This window comes from Fundulus heteroclitus, chromosome 22, assembly GCF_011125445.2.
Source record: "Fundulus heteroclitus isolate FHET01 chromosome 22, MU-UCD_Fhet_4.1, whole genome shotgun sequence".
In the NCBI taxonomy this organism is placed as follows: domain Eukaryota; kingdom Metazoa; phylum Chordata; class Actinopteri; order Cyprinodontiformes; family Fundulidae; genus Fundulus; species Fundulus heteroclitus.
In genome coordinates this window covers 2442799-2463362 of record NC_046382.1, presented here as the reverse complement: position 1 = coordinate 2463362, position 20564 = coordinate 2442799, and the positions used below count along the sequence as shown (strand labels likewise).

At 46.4% G+C, this 20564-nt stretch overlaps 2 protein-coding genes across 2 annotated transcripts; one reads left to right on the top strand and one right to left on the bottom strand.

The window, feature by feature from the left end:
• Positions 1–10321: 10321 nt before the first annotated feature.
• LOC105921981 (clathrin heavy chain linker domain-containing protein 1) lies at positions 10322–16957 on the bottom strand. The gene is made up of 11 exons (XM_036126201.1): positions 16743–16957; positions 15023–15150; positions 14764–14849; positions 13607–13787; positions 13292–13446; positions 12244–12331; positions 12072–12175; positions 11830–12001; positions 10933–11132; positions 10674–10850; positions 10322–10583 (listed from the first exon to the last, which is right to left on the bottom strand). Exons 1-11 carry the CDS (start codon positions 16932–16934, stop codon positions 10387–10389), a joined length of 1680 nt encoding a protein of 559 aa, XP_035982094.1. The 5' UTR covers positions 16935–16957; the 3' UTR covers positions 10322–10386.
• Positions 16958–17195: 238 nt separating this feature from the next.
• On the top strand, positions 17196–20222 carry rps27a (ribosomal protein S27a). The gene is made up of 6 exons (XM_012857864.3): positions 17196–17274; positions 17391–17455; positions 17779–17833; positions 19643–19728; positions 19829–19960; positions 20035–20222. The coding sequence occupies exons 2-6, from the start codon at positions 17408–17410 to the stop codon at positions 20182–20184; spliced, it is 471 nt and encodes a 156-aa protein (XP_012713318.1). The 5' UTR covers positions 17196–17274; positions 17391–17407; the 3' UTR covers positions 20185–20222.
• Positions 20223–20564: the final 342 nt, after the last annotated feature.

Here is a 20564-nt window from a genome sequence, read left to right as displayed (position 1 = left end):
TCTGAGAAAGGGAACTCCCGCCGACCAATCAGCGACGGCGGGCCGCTGAGCGACGTGGCCACTGACCAATCAAATCAAGCTGAGTGGGCGTGGCGTAACCTGACTCCTCCTCCCCCTAAAACAGGCCAAAAAGTTAGGAGGAGCAGAAAGTTGAGATTCTGCGGCTGAGGCTCTGCGGAGGAACGCAGCTCCGCCTTTACTGCCGCTACTTTATGTCTTTATAACCACTATAACACCTAGAATATGTAATTAACTGAATAATAAACAAATAAAAATTAACCACGAGCATGTTAGATGTTAATAAAAGAGTCATTAGAAAAGACCATGTGTAATAAAACGTCTGAGAACATCATGGCGGCTGTCAGGCACGGTGGCGGAGGGATGGTGATGTGGTTCTGGTTCTGGTTCTGGGTCACTGGGTCTGCAGGCCTGTACCGTGTTCTGGGTCTCGGTTCTGCAGGAAGAACTCGGGTTCTGCATTGTGATGTGAATGCAGCGCAGCAGAAGTCTAAGTCAGCCTAAAGAGGAAATAATTCCCCGCGGCTGATTTCATGTGTTAACAGAAACCTCATGAGTAATCTGAGGGTTTCTCAACATGCTGCGCTGCGTTCAGGGAACCTGGGAAACCTCAGGTTGGTGTCCTGCTGCAGCCCCAGCATGCAGCTGTGGAGCTGGTATCATCCAGATGTTCTCCTGCTCTGACCGATGAGGCGTCCTCCTCCTGCCTGAAGGAAAATGATCTTTATAGGAGCTGCAGAGCAGAGGGAGGATTCCACGGCGCACAGATGACCCACAGGAACCTGAACACAGCAGCAGCAGCTTCACACGTGGAGACACCCAACGTGTCATTATGACAGAACCAGAACCAGAACCAGGACCAGAACCAGAACCAGGTCCGCTTCCTTCCAGCGGTTCTGGTCAGACGTGTCTTTCAGTTCCTTCACGCTTTAAACTCTTAAAGCCGTTAAAGTCAAACGTTTCAGCCTGGAAACCCAAATCAGCCCAGAGAGGAACCAGAGAAGCAGAATCAGTCAGAGACGTGAGCTGCCATCATGGCGGCTGGACCGGGCTGAACCGGGCTGAACCGGGCTGAACCGGGTCAGCGGGCTGAACCGGGCTGAACCAGGCTGAACCGGGCAGAACCGGGTCAGCGGGCCCAGCTGCTGCAGGCTGACTAGCAACAGCTGTTTTCAGAATTGGACCGGGACGGTACCAACGGTACCAAGGAGCTGCAGAGGACCTAAAGTCCATGTCTGTGAAGCTTCCTCCTGATCTCTGATCACATGACCCGCTGGGACCAATCAGCAGAGAGCTGACGGGTCACCTGATCTCCTGCAGACCTGACACTGTCCCTGCTGGTTTATCACCTGCTGCTCCTGTGACTCACTGACTGATGAGCAGAACCGAGCCCGGTTCTAAAGTCCATTCTAACGGTTCCATGTGTTCTAGTGGATCTGTGGGTAGATCATGTCAGAACCTGAGGAGCAGAAAGGAGCAGAACCAGATTATTAAAACCACTTTAATGAAACAATCCCAGATGTTCTCATGATTTCTGGACTTTTCTGTGCTGCTCCGTCTGTTTCTGAGCACATTTGTTCCAGAACCAGAACCTCTGTGGGCCCACCTGGTTCTGGACCCGTTTCCACGTGACCTGAACTGTTCTGGACCAGGTCAGCCCACAGTGGTTCTGGTTCTGGTATTGGCCGTTTTAGTGTGATTCCAGGTTTAAAGCCTAATCTGGAGCTCATGGTCTAATGCAGCTGTTACTAACGCTTTATTACAGATTAAGTTAATAAAACCACATTTATCAGGGAATAAAAGGTAAATCATGTTCTGTTGTATAAACTGTTTTATAAAGGTTCCAGACAGAGAATAAAGCTCTTCAGACATTAATCAGAGAGGTCCGTTATATCTAACCCTGGTCTGATATTACTGGAGAGGCTAATAAAATAATTAAACCTGATTATTTCATCTCTAAGAAGTATTTTATACTCCTGATCAGACGGGCCTCCAGAGACAGAAGAGAACCAACCAGCTTCTTCAGCATTTAACCGTCCCTCAGGGAGCAGAGGGACCCATCAGGGCTGAGGTCTATCTCAGGGACCCATGATGGCAGCCTGCGGGAATTGAACCGGGAACTTCAGACCTTCTTAGGGAGAAAGCGTGCTGCTGTGACCACCAGGCGCCTGGATTGAGGAGCAGAAGCAGAAAAGCCCTGTTATGATCTTCAGCTGTGACTTTCTACATGTGGTATTAATTAATCCTGTTATTATCTTCAGCTGTCACTTTCTACATGTGGTATTAATTAATCCTGTTATTATCTTCTCCTCTCATTCAGCAGCGTCTCTGGCTTCATGAGTAAACTGGGACAGTTTTTATGATGCATACAACCTGACTTTGATCAAAGGTTCAATAAACAGATAAATCAGCATAAACCAACACACTAGAAAATCAATTTAGAAGCTAAATGTAATTACATTTTTATACATCAAATTATAAATAGATTCCCTCATAATGTTCATTTATTGACCAGAAAAGATTCTCATCAATCCTTCAATAAATCATCAAGGACAACCATCACTAGATTAATGTTTGCTTTTAGTTTCCATGTTCGTCCATTTTAGTTTAAACTTTCCTGTTTTTTATTCCAACAGTTTTTTACTTTACTTTTATTCTGTTTTTATTTTCTAATGTTTTAATCATATAAAGCACTTTGCATTGTCCTCGTACTGAAATGTTCTATAAATCTGTCTAGATGGTCTCTCTCTATCCAGCAGAACCTAAACGTAACGTCTGCATTTCCAGCGTTCTGATTGGTCGATCCCAGCGTGGGGCCGTAGGGTTTGTGCCCCACCATGTCTGCTGAGAGCTACTGAGCATGCTCAGTGTGGTTCCAGATGTTCATTATTTAAACAGATGTTGGTGGCCCAACATCAAAGCTCCTCAGGAGGATTTATCTGCTGAGCTGTTAGTTTCCTGGAAGCCTCACATATAAAGACACGATCTTTATAGAGAACTTTATTGGTAAATTAATCTGTGTTTTTACAATATTATTCTATAAAGAATGATGATGTCCCACTGATTACTGTGAACATGGAGCTCCACAGCGCCACCTGGTGGCCCCACATGCAGAGACACCACAGCTCCTATTAATTAATCCTGTTATTATTATCTTCTGTCACTTTCTACATGTTGTATTAATTAATCATGTTATTATTTCTACATGTGGTATTAATTAATCCTGTTATTATTATCAGCTGTCACTTTCTACATGTGGTATTAATTAATCCTGTATATTCTTCAGTGATGGTATCAGGCGTTGTTTGTTCCTGTAACACTTTATCAGCTGGTTCTGCTGTTCTTTGCAGCTGTAGAAGCAGAGGATGTTCTATCGCTCTCTTCCTTTCCTGGTTCTGTGTCCACTGGACATGAAATATTCCCTTCATAAATTCTAGTAAAGCTTCTTGCTTATGAATAAAGTTTATCACCATGGTAACAGCAGTAAGGCTCCTCTGGTGAACATAACTCTGTTTGTCTTTTTGGCATCAAGACAGCAACTATTACTGCTACGTTACCAGACAGCACACGTTAAATTAAAAATAAACAGCTGTTAGCTGCTGCCAGGTTCAGTACCTGAGAGGTCCGACTCGGTTCTGTCTGAGGAACCAAGTCGGTTCTGTGGAGGCGGTGAAGGTTCTTGTGGAAATAATCACCTTTCCGTATCGTTCCACTCTGCAGCCGTCAGTCAAAGCCTGCCCTCAGTCGGCCATCTTGGCCTGAAGGTTCCACCTCTGAGGACGTCGTCTCCCACTGCCTGAAACTCAGAGCAGAACCAGAACTGGACCAGGTCCATCTGAGACTTCCTGAAACTCAGAGCAGAACCAGAACTTACCAGGTCCTCTGGACCAGGAAGCCCTGAGCCGGACTGCCGGCACCAGCATCCAGCACCAGACAGGAGCTCCAGAACCTCCAGGTGGAGAAGGTGGTGCCTCACAGCATCAGCACCTGATGAAGCATCTCCTTCATCTCCTTCATCTCCTTCATCTTCCTCCTCCTGAGGACACATCCTCTCTGCTCTGAGCTCAGACGGCCTCTTCATGTGTGGGAGGAGGTTCTGACTCCCCGTTTGAGAACAGCAGAGCAGAACCGGTTCTGATTCTTAGAGAGTTAAATAATATGGTGTTAGTAGTTGATTTAGCTCCTAATAGAGTTATATTTTATAAATATAACTCTGAGGTGTCACATGTTAGTCGTTAAAATGGAGGGTTTCATAATAAATCTGCAGGTGTTTAAATAGAAAAATAACTTTATCTATAAACTCTGAACTCCTAGAGTGGAGTTTATAGACGGAGAGGACATTGACAGGCTCCGCCTCCAAGGCCACGGGAGACCACAGACATATATACGTAGACACGTCATAGGGCGCAGGTTCGCACGTCAACGTCACCGCCATATTGTATGTGGCATAAAAAAGTTAAGTTCTGTTATTGTGAACGTGGATCAGAGAAGATGCCTCATTCTTGTGCTGCAATAAATAAATACACACACACACACACACACACACACACACACACATATATATATATATATATATATATATATATATATATATATATATATATATATATATATATATATATATATATATTTGTGTTGTGTGTGTATGTGTTATGAATATAAGGATCAATTTGTTAAATCTAAACATTGTGGTCTTCATTATTTCATAAACCCGTGTCACATGTGAACCTTTAGGAACTTTTTGGGTGAGTATTAAACAGGTAAAATTAATAATATGAGGAAAAAAAGTCCTAGGTCAATTAAGTAAAAATAAACAAACAAACACAAAAGTGATATTGTTACGATAAAAACATCATATTATGAGAATTTAGGGGGAACATTTCCAGAATAGTCACAGTTTGCAGAATTATTTCACTCATGGAGTAATAAAGCCAGGTTAGATTATTTTAAATATTTGTATTCTTTAGGAGAATAAATTCAGGAGAATGAAGCTAAAGGGTACGAAAATAAACTTGTAATATTACAAAAAAAAATACTACGAATACAAAGTATATTCAGAGATTAAAGTCCCTCTGATACTGTTTAAAGGTATACTATGCAACCGGGGTTGATTTTCCAGCGAGGCTCCCCCCAGAGGGCGAAAGTAAAAGTGCACTGTCGTAAAGATGCTCAGCTGTTCTGGTTTCTCCGTCAAGCCAGGCGCGGTTGTTTTGAGCTTAGCAGACAGGCGAACGCAACGAAAAGTGGAAAAAACGGCAGTACAAACAATGACTAACACAGTGAAGATATGAACATCAAGCTTCCCGCAGCGCTAGTCGCCGCCGCCTCGCCAAGCCGCGACCGCCGCCGCCTCGCCAGTTTTATTATTATTATTATTATTTATTTTTTTATGTTGGCGAGACGCTACCGCCACCGCCTCGCCAAGCCGCAGCCGCCGCCGCCGCGGTAGCGTCTCGCCAACATAAAAAAAGATTATTATAATAATAATAATAATAATAATAATAATAATAAAACTCGATATGCTTGCATGTTTATTTGACGTTAAACTTTGCACCGCTGACCGGCTGAGCGGAGCGGGGCGGAGCGGGGCGGGGGGGGGGGGGGGGGAGACAAACTTTGCACTGCTGACCAGCTGAGCGGAGCGGTGCGCATATCGAGTTAGTTTTATTTTTTTATTATTATTTTTTTGGAATGTCGGCGAGGCGGTAGCGTGAGGGAAACCCTACAATGTTACTTACAATCACATCAGCAGAAACGCGAGGTCCGCGTCAGCCTTGCAGCCTTCTATGTTCACCCGTGTACGACTCCTCTCTCTGTCCAGAGCCCTTTTCCTCTTTCTTGCCTGCTCCAACATGGGCTTTCGCTGTTTTCTCGCTGGTTCCGCCATGATAACTGCACAAATATCGCCACTGCGCTACCAACGAGCACGCCTTTCACTGCGGGCGTGTAGCAGTTCTCACCGTAAAGCAAGACCGACTCTCGCGATGCACACCAGACTACTGAGCCTGTGACTGCGGGCCGACTGCTCCTGCATTGCAAGTGCGGTATTTCCCCCACAGACCACCAGGGCGGCCGAGAAAACCTTAGTTCAACCTGAAATGACTCATTTAATCATCCAAAACGGTATGGAACATATTAATTAACTGAAAAATGTTGCATAGTATGCCTTTAAGTGACTGAGTAACTGCAGATTTGCCACATTTAAGATGGCGGACGCTCTGACGCATCGCAGCATAGGCAGAACCCGCCCAATGACGCGTCTACTCTTATATTATGTCTATGCGGGAGACAGGCTCTTTAGGTTTAATTTATTTTCTAATTTCTGAGTCCCAGCAGAGGCGTGTGGTAGACATTAGCTTTGGTGGTAGCCTAGTCATGTTTAGCTAACTTGTTATCTTTGTGACTATAATGTTGAAAAAGGGTTTGTAGACGAATATTTAATGTTTTTTTGGCTAAACTCATCATCATCTTCACACCTACAGAATAATTAGTGAAATGTTAATATGAACACTGGAGCTACATGAATCCCCGTCTACCTGCAGTCTCCCATAAAACCAGCCAACGGCGGTTTGATTGGAGAAATGATCCTCCTCTGCAGCGCATCAAAACATGTTTTAGTTTAAATTCATTACAAACTATTGTTTCAAAAGACTTAAATGTGATCCTTTAAAAAGAAGAATAGCCCATAGGCTGGAAGATCTACTGTCTAACACATTAAATCTGGATTTTAACGACAAGCTGGGTAAGAAATCACAGGCTGGACTGTTTTTATCTACTGCAACGTCCATCATGTGTTTAATAAAATTAGACATATTATAATACAGCAGGAACACTTTCATGCATACTGTAATAAAGAAATAAATAATGAGCATTATGTTATTTATGTTGACAGGCAATATTCTAATAAAAGTCACAACATGTATATTGTTCCACATTGTTACGTGTTTTTAAACATATTTTCCAGTTGTGGTGAACTTTTGAAATAAATATTGTCAGAAAAAACAAACATTACTTCTTTATTTATTTATTTTTATATGTTCAGTAAAGTAACATTTTCAGCGTTTGGTATTAATTAGAGAATAACTCCTGTTAGGAAAACATTCAGTGAGAGTTAATAACTCCTAGCTGGTGATAATTAAGTGTTAAATGATAAATTATAAAAGAGATTTAATATTTAACACTAAATAAGAGTTACAGTACCAGTTCTCCATGAAGAGTCTAACTAACTCTCTGATGGAGACCCATAAAAATCAGATGTGACGGTGCTGATGGGACACGTTCCAGCAGGAAGCAGCTTCTCTGCAGATTAAAGGTTCCTCACACGTTCCTCACACGTTCATCACACGTTCCTCAGACATTCCTAAGACGTTCCTCACATGTTCCTCACAGATTCCTCAGATGTTCCTCAGACGTTCCTCAGAGGTTCCTCACACGTTCCTCACATGTTCCCCCCGTTCCTCAGAGGTTCCTGTTGAAGCCGTCTTGCTTCTCCAGGTTCATTAATTCGTTTGCAGAACTTAAAACAAAAACTCAGCCAGGACGTAGAATTCAGTTTCACCTTGGTGAAGGTAGAGCAGGTACGCCCCCCCCCCCCTTCAGGCTCGTCTTATTAATTTCAAATAAAAGGATTTCACAGAGTCACACAGTATCGGTTCTACTGCCTAACAGCGTTACTTTTTATGGATTGTTCTTCTCCTCCGTTGAATGTGTGTATTGCAGTACATAATGTGTGTTTATCTGGAACGTGTAATAAAAGTAATTTCCCTCTCCCTGGCCTTGAGAGCAATAGATTAGCGCATTTTACCCTGATCTATTCACCAATCGTGCGCAGCCTTGAAGCATATAACAGCATATAAAAGTATATAACAGTATATAACAGTATATAACAGTATATAACAGTATATAACAGCATATAACAGCATATAACAGCATATAACAGCATATAAAAGTATATAACAGTATATAACAGTATATAACAGCATATAACAGTATATAACAGCATATAACAGTATATAACAGTATATAAAAGTATATAACAGTATATAAAAGTATACTGAACCTTCATAAAAGCGTATAAAAAAGGATTAAAGTTAATACATTCCACATTCCTCACACGTTCCTCAGACGTTCCTCAGATGTTCCTCACATGTTCCTCAGGAGGCAGAGGTCCAGAGTGCAGACAGTAAATGATGTCAGGGATTCAAAGAGCTGAGAGACTGAAACAAAGAATCGGTTCTGGCCCGGTTCTGGCCTGGTTCTGGACCGGTTCCTCAGCGTCTCAGTAAGCAGCAGCTTCATTCAGACTCTATTCTCCTGCAGGAACAGAATGAGGTCCGTCTTTGTTCAGGTTCTGTTTACAGACCCGTGGGAGAATGTTTGCTTAGTGGTTCTGATCCAAACAAAGACTCCTCTGTCCACCGACAGGACAGCTGGAGCTGATGGTGCTGGTGAAGGTTAGGGTAGACCTGCTGGACCGGGAAGGAGACAGCAGAACTGTCCACCAGAACCAGCACTGAGGTTCTGAGGTCCACCAGAACCAGCACCTTGATCAGGGCGGTCTCTGTACTGTGGTGAGGAAACCTGACTGGAGAACATCAAAGCTGCTGGTCGTTGTTAAGAAGCTGTTTAATTGTTGAAACTCAGCTTTTTCTATAATCAATTCAATTCAATTTAATTTTATTAATCCCTCATACTGAGCATGCATGAAGCGACAGTGGAGAGGAAAACTCCCCTTTAACAGGGAGGAGAACCTCCAGCAGAACCAGAACCAGGCTCAGTGTGAACGCTCATCTGCCTCCACCCACTGGGGCTTAGAGAAGACAGAGCAGAGACACAGAAAGCTCAGAAGCTCACATTGACCCAGGAGTACTTTCTATGTTAGAGAAGACAGAGCAGAGACACAGAAAGCTCAGAAGCTCACATTGACCCAGGAGTACTTTCTATGGTAGAGAAGACAGAGCAGAGACACAGAAAGCACAGAAGCTCACATTGACCCAGGAGTACTTTCTATGGTAGAGAAGACAGAGCAGAGACACAGAAAGCTCAGAAGCTCACATTGACCCAGGAGTACTTTCTATGGTAGAGAAGACAGAGCAGAGACACAGAAAGCACAGAAGCTCACATTGACCCAGGAGTACTTTCTATGTTAGAGAAGACAGAGCAGAGACACAGAAAGCACAGAAGCTCACATTGACCCAGGAGTACTTTCTATGGTAGAGAAGACAGAGCAGAGACACAGAAAGCTCAGAAGCTCACATTGACCCAGGAGTACTTTCTATGTTAGAGAAGACAGAGCAGAGACACAGAAAGCACAGAAGCTCACATTGACCCAGGAGTACTTTCTATGGTAGAGAAGACAGAGCAGAGACACAGAAAGCACAGAAGCTCACATTGACCCAGGAGTACTTTCTATGGTAGAGAAGACAGAGCAGAGACACAGAAAGCACAGAAGCTCACATTGACCCAGGAGTACTTTCTATGGTAGAGAAGACAGAGCAGAGACACAGAAAGCTCAGAAGCTCACATTGACCCAGGAGTACTTTCTATGTTAGAGAAGACAGAGCAGAGACACAGAAAGCACAGAAGCTCACATTGACCCAGGAGTACTTTCTATGGTAGAGAAGACAGAGCAGAGATACAGAAAGCACAGAAGCTCACATTGACCCAGGAGTACTTTATGGTAGATGGTAATAGAGGATGATCTGCCTCCCTTGATGATGTCACAGCTAACAGAACACCAGACCAGGTGTACCTTCTATGAAGAACACAATCTTACTGATAAAGGAGGTTTGAGATGGGCCTGTAGTTCTGGAGTAGTAGTTTGTCTAAATTGTTCTTTTTCAGCAGTGGTTTGATAATTGCTGTTTTTAGGGACTGGAGGAAAACACCTGACAGAAGGGACGTGTTTATTATCTGAGTCAGATCAGACGCTATGACAGGCAGAACGTTCTTAAAGAACGCTGTGGGGAGAACATCAAGGCAGCAGGAGGAGGAACTTAGCTGCTGAATGCTCTAAGCTTTTGTGGTTTATTAGCTGAACTGGAACATTTTATCAGAACTTGTTGTAACTGGAGACAGAATTGTGTGATGGAGTGGAGACCTGAACCTCTCAGCCAGAGACAGGAGACACCAGCAGTCCTCAGGACCCCATGAGGGACAGACGTGGTAGAAGATGGACGGAGACAGCACAGTTTATTAAGCTGTCCACTGTTAAATGAGGAGAACCTCACAGGAACCACAGCAGAACCACAGCAGAACCACAGCGGAACCACAGCAGAACCACAGCGGAACCACAGCAGAACCACAGCAGAACCACAGCGGAACCACAGCAGAACCACAGCGGAACCACAGCAGAACCACAGCAGAACCTCACAGGAAGACGTGCTCCATGAGCCGGGCTCCCTCCGGGTCAGAACCTCTGAGCCCGGTTCCGCTCTGGCCCAGCAGAACGCGGCGGACGGGCCGGCTCAGGTCGGCCCGGCTCAGGTGGGAGCAGAGAGAGGCCACCTGGTCCCAGACGTCCACCGAGGACCCAACGTCCTCCAGGATGGCGTCCTGCAGCGTGCCTGATGGGACACCAGAGACAGCTGTAGGGAAAGGTTGTCGGTCTGAATCCCACAGAGTGAGACGGACCGCTGACGGGTCGGACCGCTCACCTCGGCTCAGGAAGCCGTCCAGCAGCTGCAGCGCCACCTGTCGCTGCTCAGAGTCCGCCAGCATGGAGGCACAGGCCCCGCCCACAGGCAAGATGGCCGCCTGGCCGCCGTGGGCCTCGGTCAGCAGCTGGAGGAGGAGGAGGCTGGGCGAGAGGGACAGGACCCTCATGGCGTCCTCTGGACAGGAGACCAGACGTCACCCTGGGGCCCCTGTGGGCTCTGAGGCCCCTGGGGGCCCCATGCCTAAGGCGGCTCCTACCTGCAGGCACCTGCTGCCGCCTCAGCAGCTCAGCGGCGCCGTGGACCAGGCCTCTTCTGCACATGCTCAGTGCGGCCTTCAGGTGCAGCCCGCAGGCCTGATGGACGACGGCGGCCAGCGCCAGGCACAGGTCGGCCACGCCCGGGTCCTTCTGAGCATGCTCAGTGAGCGCGTCGCCCAGCGCCTCACAGAACGTCAGCCTGAGGAAGCAGAGAAGAGCGTTAGACATGAGGACCGGACCCAGAACCGCCAGACCGGACCCAGAACCGCCGGACCGGTTTGGTCCGGTTTGAGCCCAACACATTTAGCTCATTAACGTTTAATATTTAAAGCTTGTTTTCACTGATGGAGGAATCAGCTGATGGACCTTCAGCAGAACCAGAGTCTGGAGGCTTCAGCTGAAGTCAGTAAAGGTCCAGCCCGGTTCTGATCATGATCAGAACCGGGCTGGACCTCAGAAAACAAACATTCATTTCCATAATAAAGCTTCACTGGTTATAAAGACTCTAGATTCTGATCCAGAAACCTGATCAGAACCTTGTCCTCAGAGAGAAGTTCTGTTTGTCTTTCCAGAACCAGAACCAGAACCTGACTATGAGACACGGACAGGCTTTGGGTCTGGATTTAAAACCTCTCTGAGGACAATTTAAATCTTCTGGACTCTTCAGGAACATTTCTTCTTCTTCTTCTCCTCCATGAAGAACTTTGGGTTTTATTTTGGGTTCATGGACCCGGTTGAGCTCAGGGTCTCTCAGAACCGGTCGGTTCTGGCCCGGGACAGACCGTCTTTACCTGCCGTGACGCTCCAGAACCTGACCTGCTGCAGGCAGAACATCTCTGGTTCTGGTTCTGGTTCTGGTGTTACATGACTAGAACCGGGCCGGGTGGTGTCCTTACTTGTTCTGGGTGACGGCGTGAGCGACCAGCGCCACGTCTCCGTGCTGCAGAGCGCAGCCGACGCCCCGCAGAGACAGCTCACCTGAGAGGCGGCTGCCTGTCGCCGTGGCAACCAGCAGGGCCCTGAAGAAGCAGAGGGCCGGGGGGGCGGAGCCAGGTGGGCCCTGCACACCTGAGGGCAGAGGAGGGGTCAGTCTCTGTGGCTCAGAGGCTCAGAGGGGGGGTCAGGGGTCAGGGGTCACCTGTGAACATCTGCAGGGTGTCGGCGCTCCTCAGGACTCCTGGACACCTGGCCGCCTGCAGAGCCGCCGCCTCGTAGCGAGCGCACCTGAAGAGCTCCAGGAACCTGCAGGAGACCAGAACCAGTCACACACCGACCCACAGAACCGGTTCTGATCTCTGCCGGACCCCCACCTGGCCAGGTGATCCGCCAGCAGCCGGGACTGGTCGGCGCCGCTCGGCTCTTCGTCCTCAGGCAGCTCCGGCCAGCAGGAGTCTTCCTCTGTAGGAGGAGGAGGAGGAGCTTCAGCAGGTCCACCATGGACGGGTCAGAACCAGAACCAGAACCAGTTCAGCTCAGGTGGATAAACGACACGTTCAGGTCCAGACTGCAGTGGCTTTCATCGGACCGGTACCGTTACTGATTCTGGTTCCGGTACCGTTACCATTACAGCTAATAGCCGCTGTTAGAACGAGTCACTGTGAAGCCACCAGCCGCCATATTGGTACTCCCTATTTCCCCCCAGTAACTAGGGAATATGTGCGCTACAGCATCGAATAACGAGGATTTTCTCATGTTCAGGGGGGCTTAAGACTTTTAAAATGTCAAATGCCATATACTTTTATGTTATGTTCTAAAACTATCAAGTAATTTCCTAGTAGTTGATAGTGTTAGTACATCCACTGACTGTAGAATTACCTGTGAAACATTTCCACTCAGCCAGAAAACTGCTTGTTGCTGCAACCAAATCCTGTGGGATTCTGTGAGAGTAGGGAGTAGCAAGATGGCGGCCAGTGACTTCAGTTTTTCGCCAAAATCAGCACTCCAGTAGAGAGACACCTGGATGGCTGCAGGCTTCCTGCCTCAGTGCATTATGGGACTTGTAGTCCAGAACCAGAGAGTGGAAATCTCATTGAATGAACATATTTTATCTATTGATTATTTATTAAAATAATTATTTATTAAAATAATGAATATATATAATAAACTAAGATTTACATGAATGTAGATTAAATGTTGTTTTTGATCCTTTAGGAGAATCTGTGGCCTTTAAGGTCCAATAATAAAATGAGCAGAACCTTTCTCTGGGACGGACCTTCTCACAGAACCTCATTCATCATTTATTTCATGCTATAAATAAACGGGTTCTTGTTCCGGTACCAGCAGGACCCAGTGTCTGGGTCCAGAACCCCATTCATCAGACAGAACCACCAGAACCGGCCTCTTTGGGCCGGGTTCTACCTTCATCCTGCAGCGACTCTGGTCTGATGCTCTGGATGTTCTGGATGGTAGAACCCAGCAGGTCCTCCAGCGGTACCGGCGGTACCGGCGGTACCGGCGGTCCAGTCTGCTCCCAGCGCCGCAGGGCGTCACACACCAGCTTCAGACGTCTGTAGCTGCAGAGGAACACATGGTGCTGCTTTAACTCCAGAACCGGGCCTAACTGGGCTTCATCAGCCCAGCAGTTCTTCTCTCAGATCCAGTCATGAAGTTCTGGTTCTGGTTCTGGTTCTTCCTTTATCACCAGCGGATCTGCTGAACCCATGAGTTCCATACCGGGTCCTCAGCAGGATGTTCTGGACTCTCAGGTCTCTGTGCTGCTCAGAGTCCAGTTCAGTCTGGACCTCCACGGAACCACACCGGTTCTTCCTGTCCAACAGAACTTCACTTTGGGTCCATGAATCCTCTGGAGGAACCACCAGAACCGCAGGATGCTCAGACTGGGCCACAGTCAAACCTGCAGAACCACACGAGGAGTGTTGATCAGAGAGGAACGACCCGATTGAGTCGGTCACGAACAGAACCGGGCTTGTTCTGATGAACATGTTGGTTTATCTTTTCTTTGGTTTCATTTTGGGCCCGTTTGGACCGTTCTGTGGCTCCTCAGAGGAGTTTGGTTCCGTTTCTTTGGGTTTGGGCCTTGGTTCTGTGGTTCTGATGTTCTGTGAGGTTCCTCTGGGGTTCTCCAAGTTCTCTTAGTTCCTGTTCCTTTGTTCTGGTTGTACTGCCGGTCCCTTTTCAGTCCAGTAGAACCTGGTTCTGGTGACCTCGCTGCTGGTCCTGCTCCTGTGTGGTTGTTGCAGCTGGTGGTTCTGGTTGAGATGGTTCTGTCTCCCCTATCAGTGGTACCAGGCCCGGTTCTGCTGGTTAACTATGTGTTCTGCTGTGGTTTAGACGTACTGCTGTGAAGGTTCTGGTGCCTCTGACCCGATGGTTCTGGAGCTGATAAATCCAGATGGTGTTGTCGGTTCTGAACATGACCGTTATGAACTGGACTCATTTGGACCTCTTCTACCCAGAGGAACCTGCTGACCATGAGACACGCGTCAGCCAGAACCACAGAACCGAGGCCTGAACCCAAAGAAACGGAACCAAACTCCTCTGAGGAACCACAGAACGGGTCAAACGGGCCCAAAATGAGAAACATGAACTGGTTCCTGCAGAACGAGACCGGTTCTGTTAGTGACGGACCTCTGGAGGTGAACTGGACCTGCATCAATAATCTGAATAAAACGGATTATTTCTAGAAAACATTTCACTAAATTCATTTTATCTGAAGCTCCAGATGATTGTTGATCCGGTGGCTTTAGGTTTGGACCGGAACCAGTTAGCAGCCTGGACCCAACTGGACCAGAACCAGTTATTAACTCACTGAACATCCAGAACATCTGCTCTAAGCAAACCCAGTTCCAACTGAATTAATGAGTCCGGACCTGGTACCGGTCGGTTCTGAGTGGGGGAGTTCTGTATCCTGGTCTCCTCCTTAGGTTCTGCTGTTTGGTTCTGAAGGACCGGGATTCTGGACAGAGAGACGGCAGAGAGTACCACAGAAGAAGACGTGAAGCCTGCTGATAAATACCAGAACCTCTGGTGCTGTTTGGACCAGACGTTACCAGAACCTCTGGTACCAGAACCTCTGGTACCACTGGTACCAGACGTTGGTACCTCTGGTACCAGCAGCACCAGCCTCACCTGTCTGGACTCTGCCTCCTTTCTGCTGCAGCTTCATCCTCCCTCCTCTTCAGCTCCCTGATGATGTCATCATACTCCGCCTTGATGGCCAGGAGGAGCCTCTGATTGGCTGCCGCTTGGCCAATCACCTGCAGGACACAAACTGGACTCTATCTTAATACCCTTAATAACAGCTCCTAGCTCCTATCTCCTAGCTCCTGTCTCCTAGCTCCTGCTCCTAGCTCCTGTCTCCTAGCTCCTGTCTCCTAGCTCCTGTCTCCTAGCTCCTGTCTCCTAGCTCCTGTCTCCTAGCTCCTGTCTCCTCGCTCCTGTCTCCTCGCTCCTGCTCCTAGCTCCTGTCTCCTAGCTCCTGTCTCCTAACTCCTGTTCCTAGCTCCTGTCTCCTAGCTCCTGTCTCCTAGCTCCTGTCTCCTAGCTCCTGTCTCCTGTCTCCTCGCTCCTGCTCCTAGCTCCTGCTCCTAGCTCCTGTCTCCTAGCTCCTGTCTCCTAGCTCCTGTTTCCTAGCTCCTGTCTCCTAGCTCCTGTCTCCTAGCTCCTGTCTCCTGTCTCCTCGCTCCTGCTCCTAGCTCCTGCTCCTAGCTCCTGTCTCCTCGCTCCTGCTCCTAGCTCCTGCTCCTAGCTCCTGTCTCCTAGCTCCTGTCTCCTAGCTCCTGTTTCCTAGCTCCTGTCTCCTAGCTCCTGTCTCCTAGCTCCTGTCTCCTAGCTCCTGTTTCCTAGCTCCTGTTCCTCGCTCCTGTCTCCTAGCTCCTAGCTCCTATCTCTTAGCTCCTGTCTCCTAGCTCCTATCTCTTAGCTCCTGTCTCCTAGCTCCTATCTCCTAGCTCCTGTCTCCTAGCTCCTATCTCCTAGCTCCTGTCTCCTAGCTCCAACATGGAGGATGGAGTCAGAAACATGGAAGTGACTAAAACTGAGCCTCCTGTAGCGAATGTTGATTTTTTTCTAACTGTGTAGTAACAGCTTCCTGCCACTAGGTGTCAGTTTTCTCACATTAAAACAACCCAGAAATGTCCAGAAAGAGAAGAAGTGATGCGGAATGATGAGTTTAAAGTGTAACTCACTCCAATAACAACTTTATTTGCAGATAAACTGTATAAACTGGGCCTAAGGTGCTACTTTTACGTTACTGTGAATTGTTTACATTTCTATGTGAACTAAAATGAAATTATGAAACCAAAAGTATCATATATACAGGAGCAATGATGCCTAGCGGCCCCATAGGGAAATGAGTCACGCCTGCTCTGGAGGAACTGGAACTGGACCTGCAGAGAAAGGCGGTTCTACAGAGTTCTGACCCAGGGGCGTGAAAATAAATGCATGCCACACTTTTCAGATTGTACCTGTAAAGAATTTTTAAAATCATGAACATTTTACTTTCCACTTTATAGTTCTATGTTATGTTGAACTGTCTGATAAAGTCCAAACAAAAATAGGGTGTGAATACTTTTCAAAGGGACTGTATGTTTTAGACAGAGATTGAGTCCAGTTCATCCAGTTCAAATACAAAGTCTGTAAAGCTCTCCAGAAAGCCCGGAGAGCTGTGGTCCAGATGGGAGGACAGTCTGGATCACATGGGGGAATATTTAGGACAGGAAACAACATTTAGATAAAATAACTTCATCAGTTTATAACACATGAACTCTTTCAGGGTTATAACCGGATATTCTTGTTAAATAATCAATTATCTCAATGCTTGTAGACATTAATCTGCTGAATTGATCACCTTGTTGAACGCGGAGCGGTAGATGATGTACCGCAGCTCACTGGCGCCCCCGTCTGGACACTGCAGGTACGTCTTCCCTTCGTCAATAAACCTTCTCAGAGATTGTAAAAACCTCCTGTCGCTGTCACACAGCTCACTGTCCACCACAGGGATCCTTTCTGCATTTTCAGGCTCCTTTTGTCCTTTATTCATCTTTTTATACCTCTGTTTTCACACCAGCTCCAGCTCTTCTGTCTGCCAGCCGTCAGCAACAGCGCAAACACTGCGTTACCATGGATACCTGGGACCTCGAACTATAATAAATAGGTTTCTGATAAGCTGACATGTATTTTTTAAGGTATTTGTTTTATTTTTATTTTTTTTTACAATTTTTTAAGTGCCAAAATTCATAATGAAAAGTACGGCGATGTCCTAAATCTTTTTACATCAGGCACTGTGACGGCCAGCCGCCCCTGGGAACGCGTGTAGGAAACCCCGTGCCTTTCCCTGTGAGGTCCTCTTTTCAGTATCCGCCATTAGGAGTTAGCCGGTGGTGAGTATCGCTCCGTGATTTTATGCGTTTTTAATCAATAATGGCCGCATTTATGAGCCGTTTTCCACGCTGAGTGGGTTCTGACAGTGTCCGTGTCCGGTTCCGGTTCCCTGCAGGTGGACCAAACCCCACGATGCAGATATTCGTGAAAACCCTCACGGGGAAGACTATAACCCTCGAGGTGAGTTCAGTGTGATGGAAGGGTGACGCGTTCACTGACTGCGGTTACTCTGAGTTTTATTAGCTTTACCGGTGAAAAGACTAAAATGTAGACATATATTGTTTTATAATCGGACATTATTGTTTCATTATGACGTAACGAGGCTCCGCTTGGTTGGTTCTGAGCGGCCAGGCTGAAGCTAAGCGGCTAACGGCGGCGGAGCGGTAAACACGTGTAGCCGCCGCGGCGGAGAGCTCATTTAACGGAGCCGATGGAAACGCTCCTGGTTCCGGTGGTGGTTCCGTAGCGCTAAGTTCTGACCGGCGGTCCTTTCTGTGTTACAGGTTGAGCCTTCAGATACTATTGAAAATGTCAAGGCTAAAATCCAGGACAAAGAAGGTGAGTTTTCCCCGGTAGAACTGTGGGCCCGGTGGGGAGGTTCGGTTCTGTGGTGCTGGTTCTGAACAGTTCTGACTAAGGTCCAGTCCAGCCTCATGCAGTCTGCTCTGCTGCAGTGATCCACGGGGATCAGGGGTTCCTGAGGAGGTCTCACAGCAGATGATGCAGGACAGGAACCACTGAGGAGACGAGAAAGAGACGCTTTATTTTGTTATTTAATCTCACTGGAGGGTTTGACTTAGAGCTGCACAATTAATATAATTTATAATTGCAATTAAAAAAATTTCCAAATCTGTCTTTAGTTTTTGGCTGTGTAACATTTAGTGAATCAGACCTTTAGGTGTCAGTAAAATGTCTAAAGTGGGTTTTCTCCACATGGAAGGGAAGAGATCAGCAGCAGTGAGATAATCTAACTTTATTGTTTTAGAGTTTATATAATCATAGTTTTACCAGAAGCTCAGTTTAATTCATGGACTGGTTTATTAGTGACACTTAATGTTAAACAGGGATTTATGTGTAAATCAAGTAAAAGCTGTTCTGTTGAATAATATTCTGATTAATAGAAACATTTAAAGTTCTTGTTTTAAATAGTCCATGTTTACAAACATCTAAAGGCCGTTTTTTGTTGCTTGTTCATGCAGAAAAGTCTAAATTAAATCATAATTTTGGTTGAAATACATTGTAGTCAGAATGTGATCATTCCTGCTCTGAGGCGAGATGCAGCGGCTCTTTTAGCACCTCATCTGCACAGCGAGGAAACACTGAATTGTTTGTATGGGGTTAAAAAAAAACAAGAAAAAAATGATCGCATTAAATAGCAATATTAAGATAAAAATGGTTCAGCCCTAGTTTGACTCCATTTCAACAGTTTATGAATCTGCAGTTAAATGAGGTCACCAAGACGTTTGAACAGCTGCTGATCAGTTTGTCTACATAATTCATAAATAATTTAACTGACGTCAAACTACATAAACCAGGGTTGTCTGTGGAGCGTTTCATCTCCTGCTACGCTCCTCCAGAGCCGCGGTTCTAGATTCATCCTGACCCAGACACCTAATAAAACATCTGGACCTGCTGGATGGGCAGTGAGGTTCTGCAGAGGTCCGTTAACGGGTCCTTAGTCTGGTTTATTAGAACAGCGTAGTAGTTGGAGGCTGGTAGCTTTCCAGAACCAGATTATTTCTCTGTTCTGCTCCCTCAGGAGGTTATAGTGGATCAGAACAGGGCTCGGTTCTGCAGAATTTCCTCAGCCTCCAGCTCCTTATTTTCTGGGCTTTAGGAGTTTATAGCTGAGCTTAAAGGCTGCAGAGAACCGCCCAGTCTGGAACTCTGACGCTTTCTCTTTTCTCCTTATTCAGCAGATTTCTCTGCACTTGTTTTATTCATAAATCCTCAGCATTCTGTTTCTGAGAGGAAAGGAGAATAATTTAGGTTTCCAGTTTTTTATATTTTCCATTATTGTTCAGAAATCTTAAAACATGGCTGGTAGACTGGTGCTGTTCATAAGGACAAATATAAATGCTAATCTATCAAACTTTAAACCACTTAAATAATAAAGGGTTTCAGAATAACTGTTCTCAGTTTTTTTAACAAAAAGAATTTTCATATTTTACTTTTTAAAAATGTATTTTGGTTTTTATTGGTCAATGTGCAGCAAGAGCAGGAAGTGAAAAGAATGATCTATAAAACGTAATCTGACAACATGAAAGGAATTAATTTTGTTTTTGTTGAGAAAACCTTTAAATATGTTATTAACAGTTTAGAGGCGGCGGTACCGCTGACCCGTCTGACCCGTTTGGTTTCCTGCAGGAATCCCTCCTGACCAGCAGAGGCTGATCTTTGCTGGGAAGCAGCTGGAGGACGGCCGCACGCTGTCGGACTACAACATCCAGAAGGTCACCTGAGCTCTTTACCTGTTTAGTGTAGAGCCAATCAGATGCTTTGGTTTGGACAAAAGGGCAGAAATGGCGCTCTGACATCACTTCCTGTCTGCAGGAGTCCACTCTGCACCTGGTTCTGAGGCTGCGGGGCGGCGCCAAGAAGAGGAAGAAGAAGTCCTACACCACGCCCAAGAAGAACAAGCACAAGAGGAAGAAGGTCAAGCTGGCCGTGCTCAAGTACTACAAGGTAGGAACCGGGCCGGAACCAGAACCTGGGAAGGTTCTCCTGCGGTACGCTGACGCTGCTGGTTCTGTCTGCAGGTGGACGAGAACGGAAAGATCCACCGTCTGAGGCGTGAGTGTCCGGCAGACGAGTGCGGCGCCGGCGTCTTCATGGCGAGCCACTTTGACCGGCATTACTGCGGCAAATGCTGCCTGACCTACTGCTTCAACAAGCCTGAGGACAAGTAGGCGGAGCCAATAAATCACAATAAAATAATAAAAAACACGTCTGAGAGCTCGTCTGTTCACTACCAACCATCACTGTGGGTCAGAACCAGGGGGGGCTGTAGGTCTGCTTTATTTAATTTCACAATAAAACATGAAAACAGAATCAGGTTTCACTAAAAAAGAACATGGGAGGGGCTTAATAAGAGGCCGCCTCCATAATAACTATATTTCAACAACATTTCAATATATAAAACAGTTCATTCAGACCACAAATCTACATGGAAAATTCAGACTAAGCAGCAGCAACTTTACTCTGTGGTTAAATTGTTCTTTAGAAAGATCTGTCAATGTTCCAATGATCCTCTATAATACACTAAATGTGTTAGAGGAGGCCTGATGAG